This window comes from Patella vulgata, chromosome 6 (genome assembly GCF_932274485.2).
Source record: "Patella vulgata chromosome 6, xgPatVulg1.2, whole genome shotgun sequence".
In the NCBI taxonomy this organism is placed as follows: Eukaryota; Metazoa; Mollusca; class Gastropoda; family Patellidae; genus Patella; species Patella vulgata.
The window spans coordinates 18,399,795-18,415,503 of NC_065884.2; the positions used below are offsets into that span (position 1 = coordinate 18,399,795).

The 15,709-nt window shown below is 29.6% G+C and overlaps 1 protein-coding gene across 6 annotated transcripts in view; it reads left to right on the forward strand.

Moving 5' to 3' along the window:
- The window catches only part of LOC126825186 (MAP kinase-activating death domain protein), a 60,478-nt gene extending 44,990 nt beyond the window's left edge, over window positions 1-15,488 (forward strand). For 4 of the 6 annotated variants that reach the window (XM_050554678.2, XM_050554683.2, XM_050554681.2 and 1 more), the window contains 4 exons: window positions 4,670-4,742; window positions 6,322-6,368; window positions 9,448-9,563; window positions 10,538-15,488. In XM_050554678.2, coding sequence (XP_050410635.1) covers window positions 4,670-4,742; window positions 6,322-6,368; window positions 9,448-9,561 — 234 coding nt within the window. In that variant the 3' untranslated portion in view covers window positions 9,562-9,563; window positions 10,538-15,488. The remainder of the gene's footprint in view (window positions 1-4,669; window positions 4,743-6,321; window positions 6,369-9,447; window positions 9,564-10,537) is intronic. The other 2 variants (XM_050554679.2, XM_050554680.2) reach the window with 2 other exon arrangements.
- The last annotated feature ends 221 nt before the right edge of the window (window positions 15,489-15,709 follow it).

Below are 15,709 nucleotides of genomic sequence, written 5' to 3' on the forward strand. Positions count from 1 at the left end.
TAAACCCTTGACACAATTGTAATATGATGAAGAGCAGGCTGTAATCCTGTTGTCTGGACAACATTTCCCTCATAGCATATTGCATGGCATTATGCCTGTCTTCATTCGTCCGGTTGGTGAAGATAAGTAGGATGTTAAACCCCATTTCATTTGATTTTGTGTCTTGTCACCTTAGACTGTATTCAGTTGCAGTACTCTTATGAAAAATGTTGAATTCTCTAGGGATAAATTACACTGAAATTTTCTTTTCTGCAAGTCTGAAGACCATCATTTTTTTTATTTTGACAATAACTGTCTTAAACTGCACTGTGATATCTTTTAAGATCCTGTGATATCATTAGGAGCGAAGTTTTAAGATTTTTAGAGGTATAGAAATCAACTCAAGTATGTCATGTATATCCATTCACTCTGATTGATCATCGCATTTGAAGATGCAAGAAAGTATTGATGATCTCATATTCATTTAACATGGCTTTAAAAAAAAGTATATTTATGTTTCAGGAAATACTACCAGTAAGATTTTGATATCGATATCGTATAAATCTGAAATACTAGCACTTCGTAACACTCACTAGAAATACTTAACTTTACTTTAGATTTAGATGCTTTCAAAATATAGATTAAGTACCGGTACTCACAGAAAAATAATACCAATATTCATTAAACACTTAATAACACTGTAGCAGCTATTTATGGGCTATTTATTACTCAATTCACTAACAACGCTATGTAACATCAGTAAAAAAAAATGTTACTGTGTACAGTATGTTCATTGAATCGAGACAAATTTGAAATAAAACAGAAACTTTCAATGTTTGAATTAGTATATTAAAAGTATGCATATATTAGATGATTTTCCTATTAAATTAAATGATATACAATGTATTATTAATAATATATGCTTCTTGATGTTTTCTTTATCTAATAATATATCTGTTCATATCTGCATGATATTATTTATATACTAATATAATCAACTTTACTTATATTTAGCATCAAAATATAATCGCTACATTTCTTCACCTTGTAATCAGCCTCTCAAATAAAACACCTGAGATTGAAAATGAAGAAGCCTTTAATGTGGTCGTATATTGCGATTACCTTAGTCTGTCTAACTGTCGCTCACATTTAGAGGATATTGGTAGTCTTATCTCTTTGAAATTAAGAAGCTTATTGATTTTCAACACAATTTCAACTCCCTTTCGATAATATTCCTTTTGTTATGAAATCTTGTTAGTACATTAGAGGCTTCAAATATTATCTGATCTTTCTGAAATTTGTATTTTAACACATTCAAAGGAAGAAACCTTTTAATTTTCGAAGATAGTTATGCCCCTTTGTTAAGAAATTTTGTTAGTACCATAGAAGCTTCAGTTATGACCTCAACTTTGTTATAATCTGCTTAACTCATTCAAAGGAAGAAGCCTTTTCATTTTCAAGTTATGCCCCTTTGTTAGTGTGTCTACGTTCTTTGGTCTGTCATTGATATTTCATGTTACCGTAGCACAAAATACTACAAAAATCTATATATCACTATTGCTTGCAAGTTTGGATGTCTTTTAGTAACAGTGTCTTTCATTCATTCATTATATTTCATTAAATTCTTTTCCTAATTTGATAATGTTAATGCAAAAACCTCCATTAATAATGTGAATGACAAAGTTGCCATGCCTGAAAGTACAAAGCTAAATTTACATATGTGTGTTAATTCCTTGCTTTTACAAAAAAGAGTTTGATTTATAGCTCCTATTACAAAATTGATAAAATGGTGTTCCGATTTGCCTTTATTTCATATACTGAAGGGATCTCAAAGCCACTGGTGGGTGTTTGTTTTGCTGCCTGGCATCCTATGTTTAGAAATTTGTTGCTCAAAATGTACATAATTTATAAAATGCCAGTACTGCAATCTTGTACTTTGTCAAGATCTCATAAATTATTTGCACCGTAATATTTTTGTCATCATAAATCCTGTTGTTGGTTTAAGTGTAGTAAAAGATTCGACGAACATAATTTTCATATTTGGTTTTAGCATCTTGTGAATGAATTTTAAAACAGAAAATCCTAAAGTTAATATTTAACAATACGATAAGGAATATAAAGAGGTGAAGAAATGTATTTTTATCTAATTATCTGTTATAATAGCTATGAAACATATAAAGATTAAAATATCTTCTCGGCTACAGCTTGAGCGTTAAATGTCGTCAATATGGCTATTTATTCATTTTAATCCTATTACTGTCATAATCAGTTTCTGTCTTTTTTGTGATGTGCATTTCATTTATTCAAGTATTTCGTACAAAAGTTGAGTGATATGTTTCTTTTTCAGCAGCATTGTACACCAGTCTCTGTCATTCTTAAAACATAGCAAGCTGCACCATTATCAAGCAGCTTGAGTAATTCTTGGTCTACAAGTCTTATCTCACTAATATGCACTCAAACATTCGTATCTACCACATATATCACTTTCCATGTATAAAAGACCTGTAGATCAAGAATTACTTAATACTGTATATAATATTACACTTTACATTATTTGTCAGGCAAATATTCCTCACAGTCTTATTAACAAAAAAGAAATGGTTATATAATCAACCTATATTAAAAAAAAGTCAAGAGTCTGTTTGGCACACATCATTGTCTGACTATGCTATGTCATTTGGTAACAAGAAGTCAAAAAGTAGAAGCTAATGTTTTTGCTTTTAGCCTCTTAGAGAGATATTGAGAGCACATAAGTTTCTGCGTCGGGTGTATCATTCATAGAGCATGGCATTCTGTAAAGAAAACAAAACAGATACAAAAATCATTCAAAATTAGTTCGAGAATGCAAAAGATGCCTAATTACTTGTCTGCATTATATCCAGATCATTCATCGGCTATATAGTGTACATTTTATTTAAAACTGTAAAAAAATCATTTTCAAGATGTAATTCCCAGTATTACATTTTTAATAAACCATTAATCGCTCTTTATTACAATATAGTAAACTATCTCCATCGTAACAAAAATACTTCTGAATGTACATAATTATAATTATGTCAAATCTTTAAAGGATTAACCTGAAAGAGGAACTGCATAGTTACTCTCGGTACCATAACCATCATCATTTTACAACATAGACCAATATCATTTTATAAATCGTTTTATAAAATAGATCGATATCTTAACATAAACACATATTGATTGGAATCGGTGGGTTAGAATTATACAATAGTAGGCACCAACAAACCAATTTACTATGATAAATCCTGCATAATTATTATCCAATCTGATTAAAACACAGATCCTATTTCGTTTCATTTTTGTAGTTCAAAATTTCGTTTTACTTGTATTTACTACACTAGGATCTGGAAGAGTTGTTATCATTGATGTGTTCTGGATGATGTGAGGGATTAGCCAATGAAACGGTCTGTTACGGCGAGTTTTTGGCCTTTTGATGCACGGAACTGTGGGTAAACCACTAGAAACGTCAACGCTGATTGATTGATCAATATCTGACGTCATAGGGTCAAAAGCCGGTCGTTTGACCCCTGACGTGAACTTCCACTATAACTTGTCAGATCTACATGTAGTGTAGGCCATCGAAAGTATAAAAAAACGAAACGAAATATAGATCTGTATTTTAACCATATTGAATAATAAGCCCAAAGTAAAACTTGTCTGATGTTACTGAATGTGAACAAGAACAAAAGAAAGTTGCTGATTTTTGTTGTTGGAGCTTATCGTGTCCTTGCCACATCTGATATGATATCAGTATATTATGTCCTTGACCTAATCTCTCCCTTTCCCCATCAATATGAAGCTTTTTAACTAATCTGCTTGGTGGTATGGTACACATGCATATCTCTTCTAGGTTATATGAGTATATTATTCAGTTTGATTTTGGACAGATCTTTGGATCAAGTTCACCATTTTCAATGCATTAGAGACATAGAAATTGGTTTAATGGCGAACTGGTCAAAAGAAATGTCTAAAAGCAAATACGGTGTTGGATTGAAGGGTTTTTAACGCATTCCTTTCTTTTCTTTCCTCTTGCATCCTTCCAAACCACTGGCTTGGTGAAACAGGAGTTCGAGGTAATCTTATCTTATCTTGATGATATCAGTAGATATACAGCCATTATATAGCTCTATATAACTAATATACTACGTCTAGCAGCCATCTCAACTTCAGTTGTTGCATGAGTCGTCTTGCTTTTATTTTTATTTAGTTTGCACCTTGTATTATGTTTAGTTTTTTGTTTCTGTTTATCATTTTGTTTGCTTGTTTTTTATTTATTTTGTGTTTTTGTTTGCAAGTAGTAAGCTTCAACTAGGCTGTTACGATTGCAAAACACATAAATTACTGATTCCATACCAAATCAGTCGAAATACCACTTGTGCGAAAATGTATTTGCTGATTTATTTTCTGCTTCTTTCGAAAGACAGTGTTTCAATTTTACCAACTTTTAGTTCCGATTTTTCTATGAAATATTCCTTTTAGTTTCATTTTGTGCTGCCTCCATTTATCAAGTGCTTCCACTTTCAAATTGAATTTTTGGACAATTTTTTTTGTGGTTGCATTTCCTTAAGAATAAAATGGACAGCTTAAAATGGATGTCAGTTTTTGGATTTTCCCACAAGTGGTCCACAGGTTATTTGTAGTTAAGTTGCTGTCCACATTTATATTTCAGTTCTTTATTGAGCTAGCGCGTATCAGGAAATGTTTCACCCTGAAGGGAGGTATTTTTGTGCTAGAGGAATTTGGTAAGAGATTCATCAAATCATTTGATTACTAGTTTCCTCCCTTTTTTTACTATTTTTATTCTTGATTCTTCCCCCCCCCTTCCGAAATCTTACATTGATTACTTCATCCTCTTTACCTGCATGCTCAGCAATTTTTTGCATGATGTAGCAAACTTGAGTCGAGGTTGTGTTTTTGACTAAGTTCTTATAGATTTTTCTGTTAGGAGATGGTGTCCGCTTAGATTTTTTTCAGCATGGTCTCGCATGGACGCACAAAATCAGTCTTAGATAGATTTAAACAACAGTAAAGGTAAAGTATTGAAATAACAGAGAAAAACATAACTAAATCAATTTTGTATCAAACAAAACCAACTATATCAATAAAAACATGACAACTTTCCAGCAAAATTTGTTTTAAAACCTGTACAAGTTATATGGGTATAGTAAATAAAAAGTATTTATACTTTATGCACTTGCTTCTTGGAGTAGCAACCTTTTATATAAAAACTACACATTATTAAAAAACCCAAACATGCTGTCTGAGAGACCTATTGGCCATAGCGGTAAGTATTATTGTTATATCCCAGCTTTCCTAGACTTTTCATTTTGTGTTGCACATTACAATCCCTTTGTAATGATTATTATTTCTAAGTTAGTATTCTGGGGGTCGGAGTTCAGGGTGATGCATCTGATTTTAAAGACACAAGGTAAGGTACAGCTGTTGAACAAATAATGTATTCTAAAATATTTTTATTATCATCATTGTGCATGGCCATTTCTATAACCAACCTTGGTCAAGTTTTCAGATAGGTCCAATTCAACCTTCAGAAACATTTGTCCAAAGTGGATTACAGATCTATCAAATAGTTTGATTGAATCAACAAAGTATCTTTACATTGATGAATAATCCAAAGCTATCAAATTAAAATTAGATCGTTATTTTGTTACCTTTTATTTCTTTTGTGTGACTACACTGCATTGAAGATCTGAATACCTGTTCTGTTGAGCTCTACTTTGACCCTGCAAGAGATCTTAAACCTTTGAGAAAGCATGGATTGATTACCCACAAGTCTCCTTATCATGTCTTTAGACAAGACTATTTTACACTGAAGAGACAGCTTGTATTTTATTGGCAAGAAATAAATCATGCTGGGCTGATCGGAATCGGTGTCTCTTGGTTCTGTTTTTAGGTCTGACGTTTTGTTTAAAAGTAGACAAAAATTGTAAAGTGAAACAAAATTAATGGCTAATTTTAATTTAAGTGAATCAAGAAATAACTAGAGTAATGGCTTTCTAGATAAATGTTGTTATGTATTAAGATATTATATATATATGTGCATTGATCCACCTGGTATTCTGTTATCTGCACATTGTTGTTATTATTTTTTTTTTTTTTTTTTGCATTTTTATTTCAATATTGTAAATTGTAATAACATGGCTCCACACAGGAAAAATACCTGATTTGTCTTAAAAATAATTTACAGATCTTCATTTAATTCAAAACAAATAATGACAGATTTTTTACAAAGAAAATTTCGGCATCTTTCTATAAATGATTCTAATGAATATAATTAATTACTTCAATTATTTTCTTTTCCAGATACCAAAAATAAACAAATAATTCAGCACAAATTCAAATCCAGAATGGTGAGTTATTTATGTAATAAATTTGATAGGTAGAAGGTAAACAGCTAGTTTTATTTCCTCAGTTTTCACACACCATTAGTTTATTATTTGCTGTCTAGTTATAAATGTTGTGTATCCAGGTATTGTTTGTCTAGTCTAGGTATGTATTTGTGTATCTGATTAATTCCAGGTAGTTTTTATTTCATTTGCTACAAACCCTCATTTATTATAAAATGGCCATGATATGTTTTCTGCACAAGATAAACTTAATAACGTATTGAATTTTAAGGTTAATATTATGATTAAGTTACCGCCGCTATCGGTAGTATAAAATTAAAAGATAAACCATTATTTAACTTTAAGTTTTGGAACAGTATGTATGTTTACTTCATAATTTAATATAAACTAATAAAGGACTGAACTAAGTCAGTATTGAAAGTTAATAAAAATTAGCAGATAAAACAGTCTTGAACTTTAAATTTATGAACTTGTTTTTCATATTAAGTCTGTCAGATCATAATTAACAGTATGTTAACTCCATTCTACAGATCATAATGGGTATTGAATAAATATTATTCAATATCTTATTAACATATAATTTTACCTAACAATCTAATTTTGAATGATCAAAAATGTTTAAACTGCTTAGTAAAACCTAAATGAAAAAAAAATAATAGAGAGATCATTCCCCTTAAAATTTAAAAAGAAAATTACAAAAACATTAAAAGACATGTTCCTTTGTTATTTGAGACAAAATATATATGAATATGTTAAAACTGTTCAAGAATATTTATGAATTAAGATAAAAGATGTATTGAAATGGCAATTAATAATGACTGCGATGAATGAATAATCAGATATTCAGTATAAATCTAAATATCGGTAATCTCTCAGATATTCAATGTAAATCTGAATTTTCAATATTTTTGATATAGATAGGATTGATCAAAGTTTTCAGTGTAAATCTAAATGATCAAAATATTCAGTATAAATGTGACTGATCAAACTTAAACAGTACTAATCAGCATGATGTAAATATTCAGTAATAACAGAATAATCAAAATATTCAGTACAGACCTGAATGACAAAAACATTTAGTAATTTGTCCAATTTATTTAGTAATTTGCCCAATTTATTTAGTAATTTGTCCAATTTATTCAGTAATTTGTCAAATTTATTTAGTAATTCTGATTAAACTATTGAGCATAAATCTCAACGATACAATATGTTATGATAATCTTTTGGGATAAATCTGAATAATTAACATTTTCAGTTAGAAATCTGAATAATCAACATTTTCGGTTAGAAATCTGAATAATTAACATGTTCAGTTAGAAATCTGAATTGTATGAAAAAGTAATATCCACAATAAATATAAACCAAATGATAAACCTTAAAAATTTCTACTTGGATCATCCACATTACCCGGTAGTCCGGTACCCAACACAGACAAAAGACATGTTCAAAACCATGAAAATATGCATGTTAGAAGTAAAACATACTAGTTTACATGTACATAACTGAATATTGAAATGTACCATTGTCACCCTGAATGATAAAATAAAAAATCTACTTACCAACCAGAATTAGTTTCCTAGATTAAATCCAGTGGTAAAATGATAAGTGTCTCAGTGATTTTGGTCTGTAATTGTTGAATAGTTGATAAAATTCCAAATAAATAAGATATTAAGGATTAAGGTAGCTCAAATCAAACGTTTCAATAATTGAATACTTAAGATGTCAGAGTTTCAATACAGAACAGATTGATTTAAGTCACCTTGATTGTCAATTCTTTATTGGTAAATTGCATGTTTTATAATATGCTTCTTGGCTAAGGATAAAACTTTTTGATTTAGAATGAAATGCAATGGGTTCTAAGTTTAACCTTTTTTTGCTTAGCATAATCTAAGCCTCTTATTTTTAAGATTCAAAATAATGGAAAAGTAGAATAGAATTAGAAATAAAGTTATTTGATAAAAATTGAATAAGTAATTCAAGATATAAAATAAAGAGTAGTGATACAAAATTCACTTTTTTAATATTGTTTCTGGCACTATTATTGCATGATATTTAAAGGAGAATGAATTTTATGCATACCACAGGGTCTGAAAATGTGCAATTCGTGTTAATTTTAAACAACATTTTGTTGTTTTCTGATAGGAAAACCTGGCACAATCACAATAATCAAGTATGGAATGATGAACCAAACAAATCTTGGTTTCACTAGTATTAAATATGTAATAATAACCACACTGACAGAAATCATTGTCTCACATATCAAGTGCTTTTCATCGACCAATTTGTGAAATTAATCAGATAACTTGAATGTTTTCCAGAAATCAAATAAAACCAACTAAACACCTTAATGCAAATACTGAAACATTTATTGTGAAATAAGGGTGTATAAAACTGAAGCAATTTACATGTGTACATTTAGATTGTAAAACTTGTAAATTTCACAGAATGTCATCATCTGACAAATTAAACATCATCTTGGCCTTCCTCTTGGTTAGCTACAATTGGCTACCATCGGTAATCTTTAATATTATTTGATTGGAGATTGTTAAGAAATCTGTTAACATGGTCTTTAGTTTTGATCATCTTGATTGTACAGTAACACAGTAGTTCTATTTTAACGGTTACCAAAGGTTCTTAATTGTAGTGAACTCTGTAGGGTCAAGATACCACTAAATCACAAGTCCTCAAGAGCACCACTGATATAGACATAACTGAATCTTTGTAAAATACATTCAAAACTGTCATTCTGTAAGCTGATGGTATTAAAAGCTTTTATTTATTTTGAGGAAATGAATTGCAAAAACATTTGAGTGTTAGGTATATTAGGTACTTTAAATGGAGGCTTGTGTTATACACATTTTTACTGTTGTACTAAATACTATACTCATACACCAACTCATCAGGCTTAGATAGAGAACTTAGATACCAAATCCAAGCATTAATTTTATTTTGCAAATCTTTTTAATCTAAGCACTTGTTTATACAGAGACCTTGTGGTATTCAATTTTTAACTTTTCTGATTCAATATTTCACCCATAGTTTCTATGTCAATCTTCTTTTTGGACATTGTTGTATCCTTTAGGCGAATGAGGCAGCGTTAATGATGCACAGAATATTTGCGGTTAAATGGGCAAAGCTACAAAAGATGCAGAATAGATACCCTGATGAAAATGGCAACAGTATGCAAGCTACTTAAATGTATTGACCCGCTTATTTTTTGTTTTGTTTGGGTTTATTTTGTTGCCTAGAAAACCGTAGATGCCTAACCGTTGCTTATTCTTTTAATTTGATTATCTTCGTTGTCTAATATCGTATTCCATCCAAATTTGGAGCCATTTACTTGAAAAATTTAATCCACATTTTCAAATTTTGTAGTAAATTCTGTTGACAAATAGTCTATATAAATAAATATAAATGTTTATCCTAGCTTATGGTAATGAAAGATTTGTGATGGCGTTCAAATTTGGATAGGATCTTTATTGGGTCTTCAAATGTGACACTTTTAATATTAACATTTTGTTCTAGTTCGAGTGGCAATTTATAAACCAAGCTTACTAATTATTTCTTATGTATAAGCACGATTCCCTAACGTAGCTTATTTTTTTCATTTACAATAGAAGTAGCCACAAACCAAGTCTGTAATAATTTGCTTTTATTTCAGCATTTTAATTTGATTTTTACTCTAATGTTGTTAGATGTTTAGTTATGATGTTAGGCATTCTTAATTTTATTAGCTATTTTTATTATTAATTACTAAAAGTATCAGCTTGCCTTGTTGCTAAACCATCAAGAATTTTGGTAATTTGGGAAAATGTAATTATGCGTTCTGTGTATTAATTGGGATAATTAACACTGCCTTTCGTAATTGTGTAAAGCACTTCTTTCTCACGCTTACCCTTTTCTATATAATTCATCTTGTGAATTAAGATTTAACTAATTATACAACTTTATTCTCTACTTCTTGGAATACATAAGTTCATATTTGATATTAACAGATTATTTATTTTATTTAATTATTATAAAATATGGATTTTGATGAAAGAAATATTTTCAATGAAATATACTTGAACTTATAAAAATTATGAAGATAAATTTTTCTAAAATTATAATTAAATTTTAAACTAATATAGTTGATGATCTATATTTAATTATTTGTCTTGCTTGTGTTTCAGGCTGACCAAATGTGTTATGCAGTCTTATGTTTATTTTCCTATGTAGCAGCAGGGTTAGAGCAGAAGAAACAACAAACTTCCTGACAAAGTCTCCAGCCAATTTAATTATCCTGACAACAATTCTTCCAATTTGAGCATTCGGTAGAAACTTTGCTCAGATATTTCACATATTTATTTAATTGCTCATTACATAGAGAGAAAAGAAATATATCTAAATCTTATTCGTTATACTAAAGAAAACATTTATCTTTTATTAATTAATATTATGTATTATAAGATGATATAAATATTTAAAATATATATGTATACTGTATTAGTGACAAAGTATATATATATCTTGCTTGCTCCAAGCTGAGATTTATATGTCCAAGCTAAATTATTTTAAATACTGTTATATTGTATGTTTGAATACTATTTTAAGAAAAAGGTGCTTAATTATTATTTCTGTATATTTTGCATACTGTTTATTTATTGTCAGAGAGACAGGTCTTTCTGTGTATTGTGTATTTATTTCCTGTGTTAGACTTATTAAGTAGAAAGCTTGAGGCCCAAAGGATTGATTTCATGAACATCACCACCACATGATTTCTCACAATGGCATAAAGATGGGGGGGGGGGGGGGTCCACATGTTCTAACTTTAGTAAATCACATTTTGGGATTACTAGTAGGAGAATTAAAATCCAAAATCTTCTATGGAGCTGCCCCCTTTACAATATCCACATCTGGACTGTCGTATTAAACAGCACAGGCATATAGTATTCATATTAAGAGCGGTTACCTCTACAGAACCAATGGTGAATACACAATTATGAGATGTGAAATATTAAAACTCTCTCAGTTGTGCAAGGCTATGCTGGTCATGGTTCAAAATTTTTACAGCACAACCAATGCCTCTTGCTTTCTCTTAAAAATTAGTATTGGAATTTACATGTTTGTTTCATATTGTTGTCTTATTAGAGTCAATTAGATTTTATTTTTTGGAATCTCAGATTGTGAAATCCGTAATATGTTTAATTTAAATCTAAAATGGACAAGTCTGACTCGGCACACTGATGCATAATAAAATTAATCTTGATACATATGATGTATATAATTAAGGCCAAACCAATGTAATTTTCTGTTCTTCAATGGTCTTGATAAATAAATAGCCACTTGAATCATACAAAAGATGTTTAGTTTAAAATTTCAAAAATTTGAGACTAAAAGCTTTTGAACTGTTTTTGTTTTTAAATTGGTCCCTTTCCCAAAGAAAAAAGAAACATAAACAGGGGTTCCTGAAGAACAGATAATCAAATTGGTATGGACTGACTTTTTGGAGAAGTTTTAAGATCCACGTCCAGAATTGTGTCAAAAACAAATTGATAAATATATTGACTGGGACTTATAATAATGGTGCCTTGGTTTAGTGTTCGCATACATTTACCCATTTTTCTGTATTAATTTTCTGTTTTATTTGCTTGATTGAAAACATGAGCATTTAGCTTAAACTAACTGTAAGGTACACCAGATTATCCTGTCCTAAATTTGTAGAATCATTAGAGACTAGAAGTTTGGATATATTCAGTTTAAACATAATGTATTTATTAATAAACTAACAATGTTTCTTTAAATTATCAATTGTGATGTTGATAAATTTCTTAATTATATAAATAATAGACATAAGGAAATATAAATATATTATATTTTTGTCGATTTGCCTTCCATTTTCTCATACCACTGGATTTGAATTGTGTAATTATGAATTATTGTTAAAATATTACTGTAAATATTATATAAATATATATTATAAGTAGTATATAAATGCAATGTAGTTAAATCAATTGTATAATTGTAGAAAATTTTTAATTTGCAAAATCGACTGTAAGAATTTTGTGTGATATTGGACTTTTCTATCTCTGCATGAATTGACTGTTTCTTTCAATATTAAACTAACTAAAATTTTGTGATTTTCAAGAATTTTTCTAGTATTTTGTCTGTTTAATTGAAGAACGTTCCATTTACAACTTTGATAAATTTTGAATTCTGATATATATATAAAAAAAAAACAATTTTAATTCCAGTTGTAAATTATTATTAACTGATTTAATTGGAGAAATTGTGTATTTTAAGATGTTATTGTTTTGTTAAGAATTCTATAGATTTTGATTAATCTTGAATTTGTTTGGGAAGTTTTATAATGTTAAAAATTTGTGTAATGATCACACTTTGTTGAAATATAACAGTCAGCTCCTTCTAGTCATGGAATAAGTGTATATATAATGAAGCCCAAACTAATGTAATAGTTAGTTTTTCGGGATATATAAATAGGCATTTGAGATTGGTGTATGATGTTTTGTTTAATATGTCAAAAATTACAATTTTTGGGGTTAGGGGTAGATGGTCTAGTGGGTTAACACGTCCATATGGAATCACAAGGTCTGTCATTGAGTCAAGTGGGGTGGTTTTGATTCACCACTTGAACTGGACAAGAATTAGGGTCGTCTGTCGAACTTCGTGGGTTTTCTCTGTGTCCTCTGGATTCCTTCCACTGCTAAAGACCCCTAGGCTCAAACATTATTGAAATATAATTGAACCATATGTTAAACCCCATTCTCTCTCTCCCCAAAATTGTAAAAGGTGTTTCCGAAGGCCAAAAATTAAAATTGGTATGGCCTAACTGTATTAATAACAAGCATATTAGCAGAAATAGAAACAAGTTGCTAAAAGAATTTTTGAGATTAAAAACTTACTGTACACAGTTACAAAAAGAAGATAAGATCATAGCATTTAGCCAAAATGATATAGTGCATTTCTGAAATTCTAGTAAATTTGTGGAATTTTTCACTTCTTGGTTCAACCTTATGTGAAGATGAAATCTAGTCATAAGACCAATTTGGTACTTTCGGATCCTGGTTTTCTAGTGTTAACAAACAACATGCTTTCTAAGTTACCCATACAAAAAAAGAATATTACTGGCAGGAGAACCTATAACCGGGGACGAAAAAAAGTATCACAAGTGGTTGATTGAATTAACTTCTTTTTCATAAGGGTTAAAAATTGGCAAAAAGCTGTAAATTCCTACCTTCATTATACTTAGGGTATAGCAAGTACTGCCACTAGATTGTGATATTAACAAATATATTATTGGGTACGATTTGAGATAAAGGTTTTTATCAGTATTTATAAGTTATGCAATATGTTGAATATGGTAGACGAAATAAAATACAGATCGATTGATTGATGTGCACTTAGGTTGTGATATACATTTTAAATATACTATTAATTTCATTATTAAAAACTTTATACATATTTCTCAAATATCCCAATCTGATTAAAACACAGATCCTATTTTGTTTCATTTTTATAGTTCAAAATTTTGTTTTACTTGTCTTTACTACACTAGGATCTGGAAGAGTTGTTATCATTGACTGTTCTGAATGATGTGAGGGAAAAGCCAATGAAACGGTCTGTTACGGCGAGGTTTAAGCGTGTTTTGCACGGAACTGTGGGTAATTCACTAGTAACATCAATGCTGATTGGTTAATCAAATGTCTGAGGTCATAGGGTCAAAAGCTGTTCGTATGACCACTGACGCGACCTATCGTTACAACTGGTCAGATCTTCATGTAGTGTAGGCCATCGAAAGTATAAAAAACGAAACAAAATATAGATCTGTATTTTAATAAGATTGCAAATATCCAAAACCAGTGTCTTGAGAAAATTAAACAACTGGTGAAAAATTGTTAGGGGAGGTTCTAGACAATACTATCCGAGAACATCCTAGCCATATAGATGTGAACCCTTTTCTCAATTTGTCTAATTTGATCATAAATCAGAACAATATAATATTGCAGTGTAACCTGTTTGAAGATGCAGTATGTAAGATTTAGCTGGTCATGATAATCCATTCAATATCTAAGTCACACAATGGCCTAATATCTAATTGATATTATATAGCTGCAAAAAGACCTGCAATAGGCAGATAAAATTCTTACATAATGCATCTTTAAATTAAACTAGATTACATATTTTAATATTCAGACAATACACATTTAGCACAAAAAATCTGGAATGTGAATAATTTTTAATATTTTTGTCCGAGAAAAGGAGATCGGCTTGGATAAATTCTAAGTTAGTTCTGGTAATGTTTTCAGACTTCTAAGGAAATGTATGTAGATAAAAGGAATATTTTTTGAGAAATACTGTAATACTGTTTTTAATTTATAGTTGCATGTAATCTGATAGTTTAGACTTCCATGTATGTAGAGATAGGTGTGAGAATTATAATTTACTGCTTACCGAAATATAATATAGAATCACAAATGGAATCTTATAGGACTGTTCAGTCTTGTCTCATTCAGAGTTTAAACTCTCTTTAGCCCTGAGAAATATTCCAGAATAAGGGTTATAAATTTTAAATATAATAATCAGAAATATAGAATATAAACTTTATAACCAGAAATATAATTCTTAGTATAAAATTTAAATTATATACAACTATGCTGTTTAATCTTAAATCATGGAATTAACCAAACTTTAAAAAGATTTGAATCTTTAATGTCTAAATTTACCTTCATTTTCGAATTATTTGATAATTCAGGATAAAATGCATTTATTCATTAACTAATCCCTTTGATTAGTGTTGATAAAATATTTAAAAAATAATTCTGTTAAAATATTATAACTTCAACAATTAAAACAGCTAAATAACACTTTGTGATAACTTATTTTAGGGCCCATATGTAAACAAAAACACTAACCCGAAAGATTTGTTTTTATCTATTAAATAATTTGTTGAAATTATACCAAAGTATGTAGATCTGCATGCAACTTCTGTTGAATTGTTGAAGATTTTATATAATACCATCAGTACTTATCTGTTATAATCTCAGTTACTATGTTAAATATCTCTCCTCTTACTTTACCTAATGTAGTATAAGAAATGAATAAATAACATTCCAATAACTCGTATCTTGGGTTGTCTGTTATTAATACACAAGTCTAGTTGTTCAGATGGGACAAAAAAGAGACCCCTTGTGTACTTGTAAATAAGTCCCTAACAATTTAGTTTGATGAAGAGTAGTGGGAAAAACTACTGTTGTCTTTTAAAGTTTCCCTCGTAGCACACCGCATGGCATATGATCGTTTTCATTATGCTGGTTGGTGCAGAAAATTAGGAGGTTAAAAACACG